General features: G+C 40.4%; 1 protein-coding gene across 2 annotated transcripts in view; it reads left to right on the plus strand.

The window, feature by feature from the left end:
• Positions 1-4,845: 4,845 nt before the first annotated feature.
• The window catches only part of asap3 (ArfGAP with SH3 domain, ankyrin repeat and PH domain 3), a 60,361-nt gene continuing 47,095 nt past the window's right edge, over positions 4,846-18,111 (plus strand). Inside the window, exons 1-3 of one of the 2 annotated variants that reach the window (XM_084741976.1) lie at positions 4,846-5,217; positions 11,907-11,979; positions 15,609-15,754. In XM_084741976.1, coding sequence (XP_084598102.1) covers positions 5,092-5,217; positions 11,907-11,979; positions 15,609-15,754 — 345 coding nt within the window. In that variant the 5' untranslated portion in view covers positions 4,846-5,091. The remainder of the gene's footprint in view (positions 5,218-11,906; positions 11,980-15,608; positions 15,755-18,111) is intronic. The other variant, XM_084741975.1, reaches the window with a different exon arrangement.

Below are 18,111 nucleotides of genomic sequence, written 5' to 3' on the forward strand. Positions count from 1 at the left end.
GCTGCTGCAACTCAACCGGGCTGCTGCTGGGAAGCAGCGAGGAAATCCTGGCAGCTGCAAACTTTACTGGAAGATGTCGCTACGACCTCTCTGTGCTGCTGTGTGTGTGCGTCAGGGAGAAATTTGGTGTACCTCACTTACTCACAGCCAAAACTTTTCATAAAACTTAGATTAGCTGTGGCAGGAGGGACTATGTTCATATGGGAAATTACAATGAATAGGTGGTGTTTAGGAAGGAAAAGGGTGGAGACAAGGAGGGAAAACATTAAGTGAGTCACTCCGGACGATGAAGTCTCTATCTATCTTTCTCCTTTCCGTTGTCATTCCACCTTTGTCTTCCTCCCTGTGCTGTGTATCTCCCCCTCCCTAACTACCACCTTCCAAAACTATTTCCTTCTGTTGATTTCTTCTTTCCACCCTTTCCCCTTCCTTTGGGCTTGTGTTCTCCACCATACGTTAGTGCATCGCCTGAGCAGACCGGTTTGTTCAGTTTTACAATAGGACCCAGGCTGGAAGGCTGGCAGATGCACAAAGCCTCTGCTTCTTTAGCTGCAGAGAAACTGAAGGGGGGTATTGTTGGGACACGGCAAGCCTATGCATTACATCAGCCCAGACATGCATGCAAAAAATGAGTGCATGCAAAATGAGCATGCAGACATACATTTTCTTGAACATATATTGCAACAAAAGACACCTACATGTATCTATGCACACTGTTTATCTATACGTCTTTCCCTCACTGATGTTCCCTTATACAGATACAGACATGCAACAGAAACAATGACTGAATGAGGGCCTGGTAAACTGGGTCAGTGAAGCTATTTATGTGGCTCTGCATTGTTTGGAGTTTGTCGCGTGCCCTCACGTCCTCATAAGAGTGGGTGTTTTCTTTTCTTAATGATTAATAGGCTCAAGTTAGAGTTTTCCAACTTTCCCTCTGGAGATTTGTGTGCACAATTTCCTTAACTTGTATGGAAAAAACATGAGCAGTATTTGTTTGGACTTCCAGTGAATTTTATCTTTCTCTGAGATGTGTGTGCACAATTTGAATTTCTTTAACTTGTATGGAAAAAACATGAGCGGTATTTGTTTGGACTTTTGGAATTTTATCTTTCTGTTTCCAGAGGAACATGTCTGGTAAACACTCCTTTAAGCTATAATTTTCTGTGTGTGTGCATGTGAGTACGCTGTAAGAAGATATAAAATAAAACTATTTGTTTTCACTTAAAAAGTTAGTGTCCAGGCTGCCTTAAAATTTAACTTGACTGAATTAGAAAACCCAACTAGGGGCAATTTTGTCATGATTCAAAACAAACAATCTTCCCAGGTTAAGATATTAGGTTCAACCAACAACTCATCAGTCACACTGATGAGGATTACAAATAAATTTAACATTTATTTAACATTTAACATGTAAGTGAAATTGGGAAGAGGGTGACTTAACCTTCTTCATGGATTCCAGTGTTTATACAATTGTGAAAACAAGTAACCATGACTATCTCGAAGATTATTAGACACAGCAAGATTTCATTATATATGTTTTCTTTTAAATATAAAAAGGAAAGTATTAAATTTCACACAATGCATGCTGGGAAATTTACTAAAATGCTGATCACATTTTTGAGTTGATGGAACTCTGTACAGTACATTCATTCAACTCATCATTTAAAGTCAAAAGACTTCATGTTTACGAGTTCTGAAGTGTTATGAAAATAATAGTAGAAATTTTTAGTTGAACAAATAAAACTTTCCTCTAGAGCTTTCAGCAGATTACTACCATCTCAAACCAAATGGTATGCATGCTTTGTTTACTCAATAAAGATGGGACAAAAATGTCACACACTGCCCAAAAGAGGTGATAAAATGTGGATCGAGATTATCTTACTATTTCTCACCTAAAATGATGTCAGAAATATATTTTACTGTAATGTTTAGCTATAATACAAGAAATAATCATGTGGCCACCATCTTTGCTCTAGTTCCCAACTCCCAAAACTCAGATCAAACTATCAAATTAAGCTGTGCTGATCAAATATGGATCAAGATTATGTCACTGCATTACTTACTCCTCGCTTTAAATGCTTTCAGAAACATGTTTCAGTGCACTGTTTAGCTGTAATATGAAATATATTGTGAGCAGACGAATATAATTTTGACCCTGGCTTCCAATGGAGACTCAGATTCAGCTGTCAAACCAGGCAGTGTTGATCAAAGGTGGCTCAAGATTCTGTTACTATTTGCCTATTTCTCACCTGAAATGTTTCCAGAAACACATTTTAGTGTACTGTTTGGCTGTAATATGAGACAGAGGGACTCGGGTGCACAAACTTGCACACACGGCTGTCCCAGATATACAGAGAAGCTTGGATTACAACAAATGTACAGGGAATGTGATGTCATTCTCTGCTCAGGATGCCATAACTCCACTGTATTTTTACATAGAAGTTGTTTACTGACATCTAGTGAGGCAAAATGTCATATATTGCCCCTTTAATGTGAAAAGTTTAGTTGATTCCACTAGATTCCTGTATGATTTTTTACAGTGTACACCACAGCACATGTATCAGATGCTGTGCATGTGCATTTTGGTGTGTCTGGGTTATCTGCTAAACTAAGAGACTTGCACAACAAAAACAAGTTTGTCTGTCTTTGTGATTTTAAACACAGCACTACTGTGAGCGCACAGAGTTGAGACACAACATCCATTCTGCACCATTCACTGAGTGACAGTAATAAGTAGTTACAGAAAACAGATAAAACTCTTTTACCACAAAGTGAGTCTTCTTTCCTCGGACGAATGTGGTTAAAATAACCTCTAGTTTCTATAGAGCTGGGACTAATTTTCCTTTTATAAAGCTAATGTGGGCAAATATGTGGTTTTGTGGTAACACCAAAGGGAGCCACTGTATTTAAAGCCGCTTCCTAAAATCACCCATCTGCACTTCATAGTGTATTGTATCACTGGTCTGCCTGAGGCAAGGTTCAATGATACACCTCTTTTCAGGGAGCTGACGGGCCTGACAATGCCAGGCATGCAGGAGTTATGTTCTAAACACAACTCGGGTAGTTTTTTCCACATCTCCGATGCACTCTTTCCTCTTTGTTCACTTTGTCAGATGATTTCAGGAGAAGGTCAGTGGGGAGGGACTTCAGAAATCCTCTCTCAATGAAAAATGTCTTTTCGTGAGATGAAAAGCTAAGAAGAGGAAGCTTTGGAGTCTGCAGCCAGAAAGATCAAGGTGCAAAGAACCAGAGAGGCGTTACACCTCCGAATTCCTGATTAAAAGGCAGTTTCAAAGCTGCAAAAATCCTTTCTTCAGATGCGAAAGTACACTCTAAAAACTTAAAATGATGTACTCAATATTTTTACACTTAAAAATATTGATTAAATTAATATTGATTAATATTGATTATTGTGTAGCAAAAGAAAAGCAATAGAAGAGCAGCATATGACTTTGTGAACTCTACCGTTAGCTACTGAACACTATTTTTAAGTAGTGTTGAGATGAAAGGATAACTTTTTTCATGTTATTTTTTGCACAGAGATATATTTATTTAGAGTAACCAAACTTCATTGGGAACAACATACACATGTCTTCTACTTATACCAGTACCGGTTCTTTAAAATTCTGAATGATTGAAATCAGACACAATCAGAGTGGAATCTGACGTTGTGCATGGTTATTTTTGCACCTCTGTCATGACAAAAGTAACACAGGTGCAGGATAAATTGACAACAAAACAAGAAAGGTGTTAATATTTATGTAAATGACCATGTTACGCTCAAATCTATTTATAAGGCTAATTGTGGCAATTGAATGAAACTAGTGCAATACTTCAAGCTCTCCTTAGTGTATAATCACCTTTTATGGACTGTCTCTTACATAAAACCGCCCGACATGCTCTCACACACACGTGGACTAATGAGACCTCTGTTGGTCTTCGTCACCCTAACCCTGGGAATTTCCTGCCTATATAATAGCTAATATATCTTTAATAATAGCAAAGCAACACCATGTTGTTTGTTTCGCTCCCGTTTCCATCAATATTATCCTGGCTAGAATCATATATTAAACCTTCAGTGATGCACAGCCTACAGAGATGTCTAACATAATATACATTTACAGTCTTCAACAAATAAACATTACCTCAAAAACAGAAAACATGCTTGATTTATATTTTTTACTTTCCCAAGTAAAAATACCAGTTTTCCTACCATAACGCCACAAAAAACTGATTGGAACGAAGTGATTTTACCTGTGTGCTCAATGACAGGGTGAACCTCCTGCAGACTTCCTTGCAAGAAAAATGGCAAGTTGCAACAGTCCCTGCATTCTTTTGTCCCTGCTCTCCCCTTTGACATGACATTAAGTCTAAATTCAACCTGTTTTTTTTTAGCAAAAGACAAGCGTAACAATGCGTTTTGTGCAAAAACCCAAATCTGAGTACATAATAGAAAATAGTCCTTTTGCATATTTTTGGTGAATAATCAGAACTTTGAGTTATTCAGTGAGACTCTGATAAAGCCTCTGCAGTGCAAGGCTCTCCTTCATCCCCTCATCCATTGAAATTCCTCTCCTTCAGTTTGGTCTGTGAATGAGGCATTCTGCGCATCCATGGCGACCACACTGCCAACTCTCTGGAGTTTGCATAGAAATGAGAAGTAAGAATGAAAAGAAACGAAGGCAAGGACACGCACACACACACACACACACACACACACACACACACTTTCTTTTCTGTCTCTGCAGTGTGCCAGAAAGCACAAACATTCCCACGTGATGATGAAGGAGTTTGCTCCCTCCCTCCTCCCTCCTCAATGGGCGGACAATAGCGCGCTGCCTGGCGCACCTCCACATGCACGCAGTCACAGAGTCTCAACTCGGTCAAGACGCACAGGAAACTTTTCACCTTATTAAGGACGCGTTCAGGGACCAACACTCTGAGGAATACGCTCTATTTTCTGCCGCTTTCCTGCACATAATGGAGGAGTAAACCCTTCATTTCTTCTTCAAATGGGAATTACATGCGCTGGTGAAACTTTGGCTCACTTTTTCGCTCAGTGATTGTCAGAAACGTTTCGCTCCAAAGATGCCGGAGCGAATCAGCATTTCGGACTTCGTGGTCCTGACAAACGAGGACTTGTCTTCGCCGGGGACGTCAAGTTTTCAGTCCAAAATGAGCGACTGTCGGAGCACAGTTTCAACCGTGGAGGAGGTGAGAGGGGTGGAGGAGAGGTGGTGCAGAGAGACGTGCACCTTTGTCTGTTGTTTACCTGTGTATATAGCATTATGCAGTATATGTGTGTTAGCTCTGGACACTCACCTGTAGGCTAGTTTCCTTTTCACGGTGTCAGCTCTGTGGGTTTTTACAGCTCTGTGAACATGAACCTTTAAAAGTCGTTAAAAAGTTCCTTTGAAGTTGTTCCACATTGTTTCCAGGTGAGCACAGAGAGAAACTTGGAGACTTTGAACCTGTTTTTTCCCCCTAAACAGTCATTTCATTACAAAAGCTGCACACAGGGACAGGTGCAAGGTGTTTTTATTGGCACAGACTGGTGTTGGGGCAACATACAAACACTCCCTGACCATATTGTACCAGCTACACCTATACAACTTAATGGAATCCAGTGCAACAGCTCTGGCACATACTATTTCACATTTATACATCTTGCAATGGCCAGTTTTTATTAAAATTTCCCAAGGGGTGTTAATTGAAGAATGAGCAATATATGGATATCATGATATGAGAGTATATAATCTTGGATTTTGGATATCGTTATATCATGATATGGCATAAGTATTGTCTTTTCCTGGTTTCAAAGGTTGTATTATAGTAAAGTGATGAAATTTGAACTCACCAGATTGTTCTAGATTAGTATATGTTTAAACTATTTGAAAATTGAAAATGTGTATATCATGATATATATCGCAGGCTAGTCTAAAAATATGGAGATATAATTTATAATCCATTTGCCCAGCCCTCCTATACCGTATGTTTATTATTGATGTTATAATTGGTGTTGTTGTTCTGGACTGAACTGTATTCAAGTGTGTTTCTAATATTCTTCCGCCTTCGTTGTTGTAAATTTGGTCGACAAAACATTAGAAACACTTAATACAGTGTAGACCATATTGTATTATTCACGATAGTTTCATTCAATGAAATAAATCATATAATAGTGGAAATGTTATGACTTCCTGACAAAGTGATGTCACACTGTTACACACAGCAAGAATAAGCGAGGCTTAAAGTGAAACTAACATTGCTACCGGCTCCAAGGTGGAGGAGTTTCAAAAAAATTAGGAACTTCAGTATTGTGGAGGTGGTTTGGTTACAGATGATCAGTAAAACATAGTAATATGTAGGAAGTGCAAGATGACTGTAATGACAAAAAGGAGCAATACAACAACCTAATTTCACCGCCTTAACCAACAATACTTTTTTGCTTTGTAAAAGAATGTAGTTATCGCTGAATACCCTGAAATATTGTGATATTATTTAAGGGCTGCATCACCCATCCCTTTTCAACAACACTACAAAGTACAACCTCAGTACCAAAGGTGGAAATAAAGGCAGAACAGTTCAGATTGCATTAGATTTTACAGGTTTACCTAATAAAGTGGCAACTGACTGTATATGGACATGCATGTCTGTAGTGTGCTGATTTTGGGGTGACTCGGGTTCTCTTAACTCCTGCTAGGACATGGGACTAAGATTCTCGTCCACGACTGGACTATTTGACAGTTCATAAGTGTTTTTGCATCATCTTGCCCAGAACCCAGAACCACAAAACTGCGCATTTAACACTGCTTGTCAAGCTATGTGTGTGTGTTTTGTGTGGTGGGTGCTGCACAAGTCTTCAGAAAAGGCTGGATGTTAGCACTCCTGGTGATGAAGTGCAGGCTGACCTGGTTCAGCAGGAAAGTAAAGGTTACATGAGGCAATGTAGCATACAGAGAGAGTTTACTTGGCCTTGTCTTGCATCTCATGGGAGTTGGATTTAGATGGGACACAAACAGAACACACACGGCCCAGCAGACAGTGTGGCCCTCTGACAGAGCAAGGTATTGTTTATGTGAGTGTAAGCGTGCGTGCTCGTGTTTGTCCATGCTTGTGCGCATGTCTGTGAAGGCCAGTTTGTGCATTTGGTCCGTTTGAACTGGTACTTTGGCTCAAGGCCTGTTTGAGGTCTTTGTGTGTTTTTGTTTGAAATCTGTTCTCCCAAAGCTCCTCGGGCAAAGGAGGAAACAGAGTGAGGCTGCCATGAACTCTGCTGCCATAAAACAAATAAACCAAGTGTGCACACAATCCGTCCTTCCTTGTGACATAACAACGTGTCACTGTAGAGCTGCAACGATCAGTCGATTAATCGTTTAGCAGATTGAAAGAAAATTATTAAATAATAACTCAAACTTACAAACGTAATATTTTTTTGTAAATATACACTCGTTCTATATTTTAGTGCCTACAACACATTCCAAAAAAGTTGGGACAGCGGCAGTGCTTACTGTGATTCATCGTCTTTTCTTTTTAAAAACATTCAGCAAGATTTTGGGAACCAAGAACACTGATTCAACAGCCTGTGGCATATTTTGCGTCACACATTGTCACTGGGAGACAGGGCGTACTACCTGAACTTCTTTAGTATGAAGCCACATGTTGAAACACATGTATGGCAGCATGTCACTGCAAAACCTGTAATAACCTTTCATTATTAATAGGGTCTTCACAGATGTGACAGATAGCCGTGCCTTGGGCACAAACACACCGTCCATGCCATCACACATGCTGGCTTTTGAAGTTAGTGCTGGCAAGAGTCTGGATGGTCTTTCTCCTCTTTAGCCCAGAGGTCACATCGTCAATAACTTCCAAAAACAATCTGTTCTGTTCTTTTCCACTTTGCATCAGACCATCTCAGATGAGCTCAGGTCCAAAGAAGTCAGCAGCATTTCTGGATGTTGTTGATAAACACAATGCCTTTCTCTTTGCTTACCTTTCATTTCAAATTGAAAAGTATTTGCAGATGATTGCCTTTTGTTTTCATTTTCCTTTACACAATGTCCCAACTTTTTTAGAATCAGGGTGGTATTTTGATAAATGACGCAATTTGAAGGTATCACTCTGGGCTATTTTTCTTTTTTTACATTAAAGACTAAACAATTTGAGAACATCTGCAGATGAATCGATAATGAAAATAATTGCTAGTTGCAGCCCTAGTCCACTGGAACCCAAGACGAAGTACAGTTTTTCAGTTAAAGCTCTCATTAGTTTGAATCACTGTGGTTTTGCTGTTACTAATTGAAAACTGAGGATAATTAGATATGTGAGGAAAATATAGTTTTCTATGTAAGGGTTGTTTAATTCACTATATAGATCAAATATTTTGATATTTCACTGATAATCTAATTGATACATGACCCAACAATGAAGAGAGCCATAAACATAGATGAAAGGTCTTCGATCTTGGATAGAAACAGACTGCTGAGCAGAACTGGAGACAGCAGAGTGCAGGAATTATAAAGAGACCCATTTTAGACAGCTGTCTGATGTATTTATCTTGGCCTAATGTCCTTATTTATGACCATGACACACTGGAAAATACATAGCTGGAATAGCTGCTCTGGGGAGGGACATGTTGGAATCCTACACATGTGCACACAGACAGACAGACAGACGGACGCGCACACAGATGTAAATGCAACAGTCCCTTTATAGATAGATCTATGGTTATTATGTTTAGTCTGTTCAGCTGGGACCGGCTTGATTAATGGCTAGGGCGATGTGTGGGCATGTGTGTGGTTTACGACGGCAAGCAGCGAGACAGAGACTCCATTTACCGCCACACACACTCGATTCCTTGTTGCTTATTACTCCTAATTAGAGGCAGCGATGAAGGGAGAAAGAAAGACAGATAAGGAATGGTTTCGTTTCCAATCACTATAAACTGTAATGGCCTCTATGCCGTTTCCATAAAAGTTTTTTAAGGCGACTCTAGTTTTCTTCTGTGTTGATGGTGAAATTAAACACTGTAGATTTTCCCGTGGCGAAGTGTGTCATCATGCCTAGTTACCGAGGTAAATAAGGATCAAATGTCTGTTAGTCATGAAATATTATGCTCTGCGCCAGCAGGCACACACACACCCTGACAGCAGGTGTACACAACCTCACGTACACGCACAAAAAGGCTGCACTGTAAAAGACAGAGAAAGCTCGTTTTTCCATCATCAGCACACGTACAGGTGGAGCTCTTTGTCCTTTCCAGACATGCAGTGTCCTTTGTCTCGATAAGCGATGACTCGATACGAGAAATTTAGTAGTTGATACCAGTACCAGTGAAATTCCAGGATTCTTTGATCTTCTTTGATAACTCGATCAGAAACAAAAACAATAACAAAATTCTGCCATTGTTATTTCCTGTTGCTACCTGAAATAATAATAATAAAAAAAAACTCTTCTGAGCTTCTAGGACAAAAGACTGAGGGAGATATTTACTAAGCCTGACACAAATCACTGTCAGGGGAGCGTGTTGCAGATGTCTGGAAAGTAATGGAGTGCAAAAGTGATTTCTGCTCCTGAACTTTGAATATAAGTTGAACTCAGAGTGCAAACAGTAGTTTGAATTTACTGACTGTATATTTTTTAGACAGATGACAGATTGGAGTCAGGACCAATACAGTATTCTGCTACAAGCTGTGGTTACATTATGTTAGCCTAAACATAGTAGCATTTACCGTTTAGTAATTGCAAACATTTTATATTTCAAGATAAGGATAGCAAGGATAACACCTGGATATACGGTTGGGCAATATTATACATTTTTCAAACTGGCCACAGGAGTCTCAGGAGTTCGCTAGGTTAGGTATGCAGTGTATGCTTGCTACATCTAATCAACAAAACAAACATAAAGTGTCAAGAAGTGAAACATTTTTACACCTATACTCCTTACTAAACATTAGAAGTCAACTGTACATCTTCTGTATCCAAGTTTCTCTCGTTCACTGAATCAAGATGAGTTTAACTGCCTTGTTAACTTATAATAAAACATATTTTATTCAAATTCAATAGAAAAACAAGGTAAAACTCACCAAAAACTAAATTTTATACAGGGGCAATGGACATGGTTTGTTTTGTTTTTTGGTTCTGTATATTTTTTTAAATAATACTTAAATAAGACAGTCATAGATTCAGACCATCCTAGTCAGATAAAGGATGAATGAGGCAGATTAGACTAACATATTCAATTTACATACTTTATTTGATAGGAACAGCACATATTTATGAAAAGAAGCCCAAACGTACAAGATGTAAACATGCTGGATTTTAGCAAAAACGCTAATTTACATGAGTAGTCTCTAGGCAGGTAACAAAAAGAGAGACATTACAAATGACAATGTACAAATACAAATTATACAATACACAACTAAACAATCCCTCTGGCCCTGCACTCTCCCTGCCACTGGGAAATGGAAAGAGGGGCGTGTTGGTTCTGGTGACATCCCTAGTATCAGCTGATGGATGGGCTGTCTGTCTGTCTGTCTGTGTCCATGTGCCCTGATTTATTTCACAAACTTCAACAAACGCAACCTTTTTTTTTGATGACCTGCACCAGCTTGTTTCCATGTTTATGTCATGTCTGCCAACTAACTTAGCAAGCAGAGGAAAATCCAGCAGCAGTAGCAGAATCAGCGAGTAACTCCCATCTCCAGCCTCGACTAAATCACTTTCCCATTCATTGTCTGCAGAGTCACATTACACAGCACCCACACTGCCTTTTAATTAGTGAACCAACACTTAGGGAGTGGACTTGACCAGGAAAGACCGGGGTGTGTAAACAACACCAGCTAACAAGGCAGAGTCTCTGTTACGTCTAGATTACCGGCTCATTAAAACTATTTCTGGTGGCACAGAGGTGGAGTGCAGCAGCATGGTAGCAGCTCCGTGAAACAAGTGGCCTGTGTGAGAGGAGGATAAATAAACAGGATGTAGTTTGAGACCTTGTTGGTTTGGAAGAGATTGGTTGCTTCAGTACAATTAAGCCTTTTTGCATCATGTCTGCGTCATGTCTCACGTTTATAGGAAGGCTTGTTTTTCCTGCAAAAAACCCCAGTCTGATTTCAGTCTGAGAAAGTGTTGTTTCAGCCTGGAAAGTGACAGCCAGTCAGACAGGTGGAATAAATACAGTGACATCACTTAGGGTTATACATGACAACGCAAGATTGTCTTCCTGCTTACTGCTGACTCACCTGTTCACCTTAGTCACACAGCGTGAGAAAATAAGGCATAATTGAACACAGACAGACACATGCCTGTACAGTAAAGCAAACATGAATACTAATTCTTATGTCTATGACTGAATGTAACCCGTAATCTGCATGTAGGACAAAGGGAAGAGCCTTGAATGGAGTTGGATTCACTGATAAGAGGATATATTTGTCAACCATCCAAACTTTTCCTGCACAGCTTATGCTGATGTAGTTATCCTTTTAACATCTATATAATTGTATTATTAGGCCATTGCAAGCAATGCTGCAAAGTTTTTTTCGTTTTGTTTTTTGCATTAATGTGATGTGTGTATTTTGCTTAAACTGTAGTTTAGATTAGCCAAAAAACACAGATTCTTAAAGTTTGGATGTAAAATATGTTTTGTCATATTTGTTTGGTTGTTTTGGTGTGTTTTGTCATTATTTATGTGAAACAGTGTACATCTTGGGAGGCAAGACAAATTTTAGAAGAATATTCTGACAATGAAGTGAAATTAATTCAAAGCAGCTGAAGAAAATGTACAATATTACAAACTATATTTATCAAATTATAAAATGACATATATTGTGAGTCAGGTGCAGATGTCTTTGTTTTGATAATTAATTTCATGTGCTTATCTTTGTCTCACTGTTTTCATGCAGTCTCTGGAGATGGACCACACAACTCTACAGAAGATGAAGAAGATAATCAAAACTATACACACATCTGGACTCTGTAAGTGTCACATAATATAATCTCACTCATACAATCCTTCACTAGTTTCAGGAAACAATCCCAACTCAAGACTCACTGACGTCTTAGCTATTTATGGAACCTTTAATATTTTTACATTACTCTTTATCAGCCCAGCTGGCTTTTGAGATGGCGTGGGGACCAGTGTTGAGACACTGAAGGGGTCTGAGGGGGGTGAATCTGTGGGATGAATGATTGACAATATTACTCCTGTATGTAGCTGTACTATGTACCCTTGTTTGTTTTATATTTTTTTCCTTCTTGATTTCTAACACAGGTCTTGCTTCTTATCTACCTCAATCTATCAAACACTTATAACTGTAGTAGTACTTCGACAAAACATTTTCAACACAAGGTCTACTTAGTAGCTTTTCTGCATGAGCCAGGTGATGCAGAAGAAAGCGCCACAAAAACACAATATTAAGCTGTGATTGTTTTGGGGAACTATTATTTAACAAAAATGAGTTTTCAACTAGAAATATTATAGAAAAAATGTAGTGCACTAACTATGGATGGGTGATATTTAGGGTATTCTTAGATAATGATATAACATTTGGTTTAGTACTCAGAATCAGCTATTGGGCTCTCCTTGTACTCAGCCGGATGCCTCTGCTTGAAGTGGTGAAACTACTTTTTGTCTTTCCCCCTTGTGCTGTCTTCTTGCTGCTCTCTTTGGACCTGATCCCTCCACTGTGGAGCCTGTAGAAAGGTTACTTTCACTTTCAGCCATGCTAGTTGTTGCTGTGTGTAATGTGATGTCATTATGTCAGCAAGTCATAATCTTGATGTTAGTTATCACAATATGATTTTTTTATCATGAAAAAAGTATAATGATATTTTGTGAACAGTAAGACATGGCACATCCATAGTACTAGTACATCACTACACTGTAACAAGTATGTCAGTCCTCACCAATGAAGCATGTAAACCTGGTATTTAGCCTTTAAATTAAGGTCAGCCTGCTGCAGGATGAGGTGTTCAGTCCATAGGGGAGCCTCAGCATCACTCACTGCACACGCCTGGTTGAAATGACCTCATCAAGCTCATGTGGCCAGTAGTGTTTATGAGTGAGGCCCCTTGTTATGGGATCAGGCTGCGTGGGATGATGGGTGATTGTGTTTATATCCATACAGAGTGTGTGTATGGTTTTGAGGTGTACGTGTGAGTCTGTGTTAAAGTAAATGGTATGTGCGGTTTTGGCCACAACGAGCTGCCATAAAGTGACCTAACAGATCCACGGGGTCACTTAGTGAATTGTTTTTGTGAGTGTGTGTGTGTGTGTCTTGGATCCATCAGAGTTGAACATGCATAAGATGTGAGTGTTCACCTCAAAAATGCGCGGGAGAAACAGACGAACTGCGCAACATATCCTGAAGTTGTTTTTCTGCACTCGCTTACAAGCCTGCTTCCCATTTCGAGGCTTCAACTCATAGTTTTAGTAAAACGTGAGTCAGAGAGGCAGCTGCCCAGAATTAGGCAACCAGAATACGGTCAGCAGCGACACTGTAGCTGCAGAAGAAGTGCTCCACACGTCTTCAGTCTACTTCTTTATATCTTTTTCTGTAAGTAGAATCATATGGGTTAGTTCCAGTAATGCGACAATGGGACGGCCCCCCGTCCTGTCATTATGTTGTTGAACTCTTAAATTGGTCCTGATGTTCATCAACAGCCTGACTCACCATGCATACAGACACACTGGTATGCCCACTCCTCCCCCACGCAGTCGGATGGTCTGTTACTGTGTCGCACATGGCGAGATGTTCTCTGCTTTCGTTCTCTCTTCCCATAAACTGCTAAGTACCACTTTTCTGCCAAGATGCTGCGGCCTGCGAGGCTGTGTGTGTTCTGGCAGAGGACTGAGAGGAGTTGAGTTGCTCTGCTGGTATCTGGTAGCTAAAGGTCAGCTGTAAAATCATCCTCTGTGACTCAGCTGTTTGTTGTTTGATAGATGCATGAATGTTGTTTGTTGTAATGCTTTCTTTAATGACCAAGCAGCCACAGCAGCTCAGATCTCCTGCTCCCCATTGATTTTGTCTCCTCTGTCCTGCAGTGTGTCTGCATTCTTTCCCCATATTCACATTTTTGCTGTCATCCAAAATCTTCCACATTTGCTTTTCAGCCAGTTGGTACAGCTGTGTCAGTCTGTCTCCCAGCTACAGTCAGTTTACCATTTTATATTTGTCTTAAAGTGGAACCTGGAACAGAAGACTTGAACTTACTTTACTCTTTGTGCTTATTCTGCTTTTGTCTGTTTAGTCTGCTTCGAGAGCTTCTGCAGATGTCTGATCCATATGTTCCTTTACTGCTTCCATCAATTGTTACAAAGCAGCCAACAACAAATGATTTCATTTTTACCTGAAGTGACCAGTGTGTAGGATATAGAGTAGTGAGATTGTTCCGATGTAAGACAAATGGATAGTACTGCCACCTAAGATATAACTGTTGAGTGGTGATGGTCTAAAAGATTGTTTTGTTGTAGAAGATTTGAGTTGCTGAAGTATAAAAGACAGATTAGAAATCTAAATAAAATCTTAAAAAAAAAGGATACAGAACCCAGAACTAAGTTTTTATAAGCTGGCAAAAAGAAAAACTGAGCCTTGAAGAAGACAATAACGTGAGCAGGAAGAATGAGAAAACTGTGGGATTTTACAGCAGAGGTCTGAGGTGAATCTAACTAAATAAAAAGCTATAAAAGGCCTGGTTTTGATCTTTGTCAGGATTGTTAGAATGATGATCTTACCTGGTGATTTAATCAAATAGTTGTATATATCAAAGTATTTGATTTCTGGCCATTCAGTAGTATCATTTACAAAAAAATTAGCAAAGTAAGAAGAAGGGATGCTGAGACAGACCGACAATATTGAGTTTGTCAATATATTTTTTCCTCTCTGGTAGACATAGGATGCTAAAATAGTCATTTGATATGCTGGAACCTAATGTTTTTAGGTAGCTACTGATATGTGTTTCACCCCTTGGTTGCATAGTGTGGAGCCACTTGCTTTCCCCTCCAGTGGTGCACTGTCTTTTATATTCTGCCATTAAATCCCTGTAAAACTTACACACTGGACCTTTAATGTTGTGATTCCCTAAAGTCAGCTAAGATGTTTCAGTATTACTTTGTTGAACAGACATTTGGTTTTAATTGTTCATCAGTTTCCCATCTTTGTTGATTTGAAAGTGATGACTTCCATGGCTTTAACTGTAGCTTGTGTTTTTTGATGTCCTCATCTAAGCCTTACTTTAAAATAGCTGTAGGGTAAAACCTCATTCAGTGCAATGTAAAACCAAAGTGGTGCCAGTCGGAGCTCAGATTCTTTTCCATCAGCCTTTTTCCACATAAACTCAGCAGACTGGGAGCCCACTAAGGTCGTGACCCTTGGGAAAGTGACCTATAAGCCTCAGAGAAACATGGCTCCCTCTATGTTTGCCTGTCTCCTGCTGCACGATGGGTGGAAACCAGCGCTAATTTATCCCACATGCTTGTCTTGTTAAATACTCTCACTGCAACAGGGCAAGCCAATCTGCCGTCTTCAGATTTTCTGCACATGTAACTCAAGTCTGAGTCACCTTAACCGTCTGTGACTGTACTGACTGTGCGCGTTGTTTTTCAGCCCACGTCGACAATAAGGAGCAGTATATCGAGATGCTGGAGAACCTGGGGAACAGCCACCTGACCCAGGACAACAACGAAGTCTCCACAGGTTTCCTCAACCTGGCTGTGTTCACCAGAGAGGTCACGGCCCTCTTCAAAAATCTGGTGAGGAAAGAGGCGGAGAGGGTGGAGGGAAAGGGGAAGGGAAAGGAGAGGTTTCCTCAAATTAACTGCCATTACTAGAGAGTTCAAACCACACACACAAAACCTGGACAACTGAGGGAGGAGGGATGGAAATACAGATATTACATGGCTCTAAAATACTTAAATGATGGTAAAAAGAAGAAAGAAAGCCTCAAATCTCTCCTGATAAGATGTTGTCTGTATGTGTGAGTAATAAGTGTTTGTACAGCCACATACATGCATGACTGGTCGGAGGAAAGGGGTTTCAGCAGCTGCATGCTCGTGCCTCTGGACTCCAGGATCTGGGGCAGTCCGGAACCCTCCCACTGATAGTTTCTATGGCGATGATAATTCATCCCAGACCTCCATGTGCGAGTCAACACACACCATCTCACACCATGTGTCAATCAAAGCGTCACAGGGGAGACGGGGCCTTACACATGTGAAGAGGAAGTGGGTCCAAGAGACTAACAGGAGGTTGATTTAAGGAGTTGTACTGCTGAATCAACCCGAGCGTGTCCCTTAGTGCAGGAGTCTTCAACATTTTTCAGACCATGGACGCCTTAGACAGAGCAGGGACCCCCAGCTACATAAATTTCATTGAATATTTTCAGGTCTTGTTTGCACCTAGCCTTAGCTGCTAAGGCCACACTCAGACAGAATCAGGCATTGCAGCAATTAACTGTAGGGTTGTGTGGCATTGTCGGGGGGTGTTTATTTGTGGTTAGAACATAACTGCTGTGAAACAGTTAGGATTCACTGATCTTCTTGCTACCAGTGTTCCTTCACCTCATTCAGTGTGCACCTTGCACAACCACAGCCGTGAACTGCCTCCCTTTCTCTCACACACAAACCAAAAAAAGCTTCTTGGTGCCGCTATTTTGCAGCATAAAGTGCAGCCAGACTCAGACGTTGAAGTAAGTTACACAAAATCAACAAAGCACAGACACAACGTGGAGTGAAATCCGCGCCCAGTTTCAGTCATATTTCAGGCTGACTGTGGAACAGTCTGATTGCCGGCTTGTGATCAGCCTCCGCAGTGACACTGGGTTGACTCTGATTCAACTTTTTTGCTGCAAGCTATTGCATTTTTTTTATTGGCGTCTTCTGCATCCCCCACCATTACAGTCTAAAGGCACTACCCTTATTCAGAATGAATGAGATGACTGATGTTTTTGTCTGAATAGCAGTAAGTCAGTAGCAGTTGCAGCAGGGCTAATGTTAGCTGTGTTAGCCTCACCCTCACCCCAAGACTTGTTAAACAATAATTTAGTGGCTCTTGTGCTGTAAGGCCAGAGATAGACTTGCTTTTAACTACGTGTTCACCTATGCATCCATACACATCATGACTGCCTCACATGTCCTGTATCCAATGGTTGTGCACATCTTAAAATCAATGCTACGGGCACACAAACACAAGCACATGGTTAAAAAGCAGATATGTCTCTGGTCTAACTCTGACGACTCCCTTGGGATTGCAGGCCTCTGTTGAAGCCCCGGCTTTAGTGCCGTGTGTGTGTGATTGACTGTTTGTCCCACTGCCTCAGTGTGCACACAGGCTTGCATGCATTGATCCGTGTCGTCTGTACACGTGTTGACACTTTGGGAGTTGGTATTTCCCTGTGTCAGAACTCGGTGTATTATCTATTAGTTACCTCAGCTTTTGGATGCCAACCAAAACAATCTGACCAGTCCCCAGGCCTCTGTGTAAATATATAAAGGTCAGCTTTGCAGTTGGCTCAAGGAAGTGGTTGGACATTATTTATGTTAAGAGCCGGGCGCAGCTTGGTCATAATCCAACAGGATCCATGGAAAACACTGCAGGAACATTCATAAACAGACTTTGTGAATTTCGACTGTGGTCAACGGGAGATTTGTGGACGGGAGATGAAGGATAAAATACATAGCCATGCAGCATGCACAAGTTAAGATGTGATGCATTTCCATGAGGGTTAATTATGTATTACTGTAAAGCGCAACCTGTTGGGGTTGAGCTGACTGCTTTGTGATTCATTCTCTCCACATCCTCGATAGACTTAGTCCATCTCATTTCCATCCAAACCCCAAATTAATCTCAACTTCCATTTTCCTGAACACAAACAGTCAGAAAAATCATTGCGTCATTCTCCGACTTGGATAAAAAAAAAAAATCTTAATGGTGCAGATTATTGCCCAGTGTTTTCTTTCAATGAATCACTAGTTCAAAATGACTGACTCACCGTGTTTTTGGGTTATTCGAACTCTTTCCCAGAAATGTAGGTCCATAGAGAGATATGAGTGTGCAGGACAGTGTGTGTGTGTGTGTGTGTGTGTGTGTGTGTGTGTGTGTGTGTGTGTGT

Source organism: Lutjanus erythropterus, chromosome 18, assembly GCF_056507025.1.
Source record: "Lutjanus erythropterus isolate fLutEry1 chromosome 18, fLutEry1.hap2, whole genome shotgun sequence".
In the NCBI taxonomy this organism is placed as follows: Eukaryota; Metazoa; Chordata; class Actinopteri; order Lutjaniformes; family Lutjanidae; genus Lutjanus; species Lutjanus erythropterus.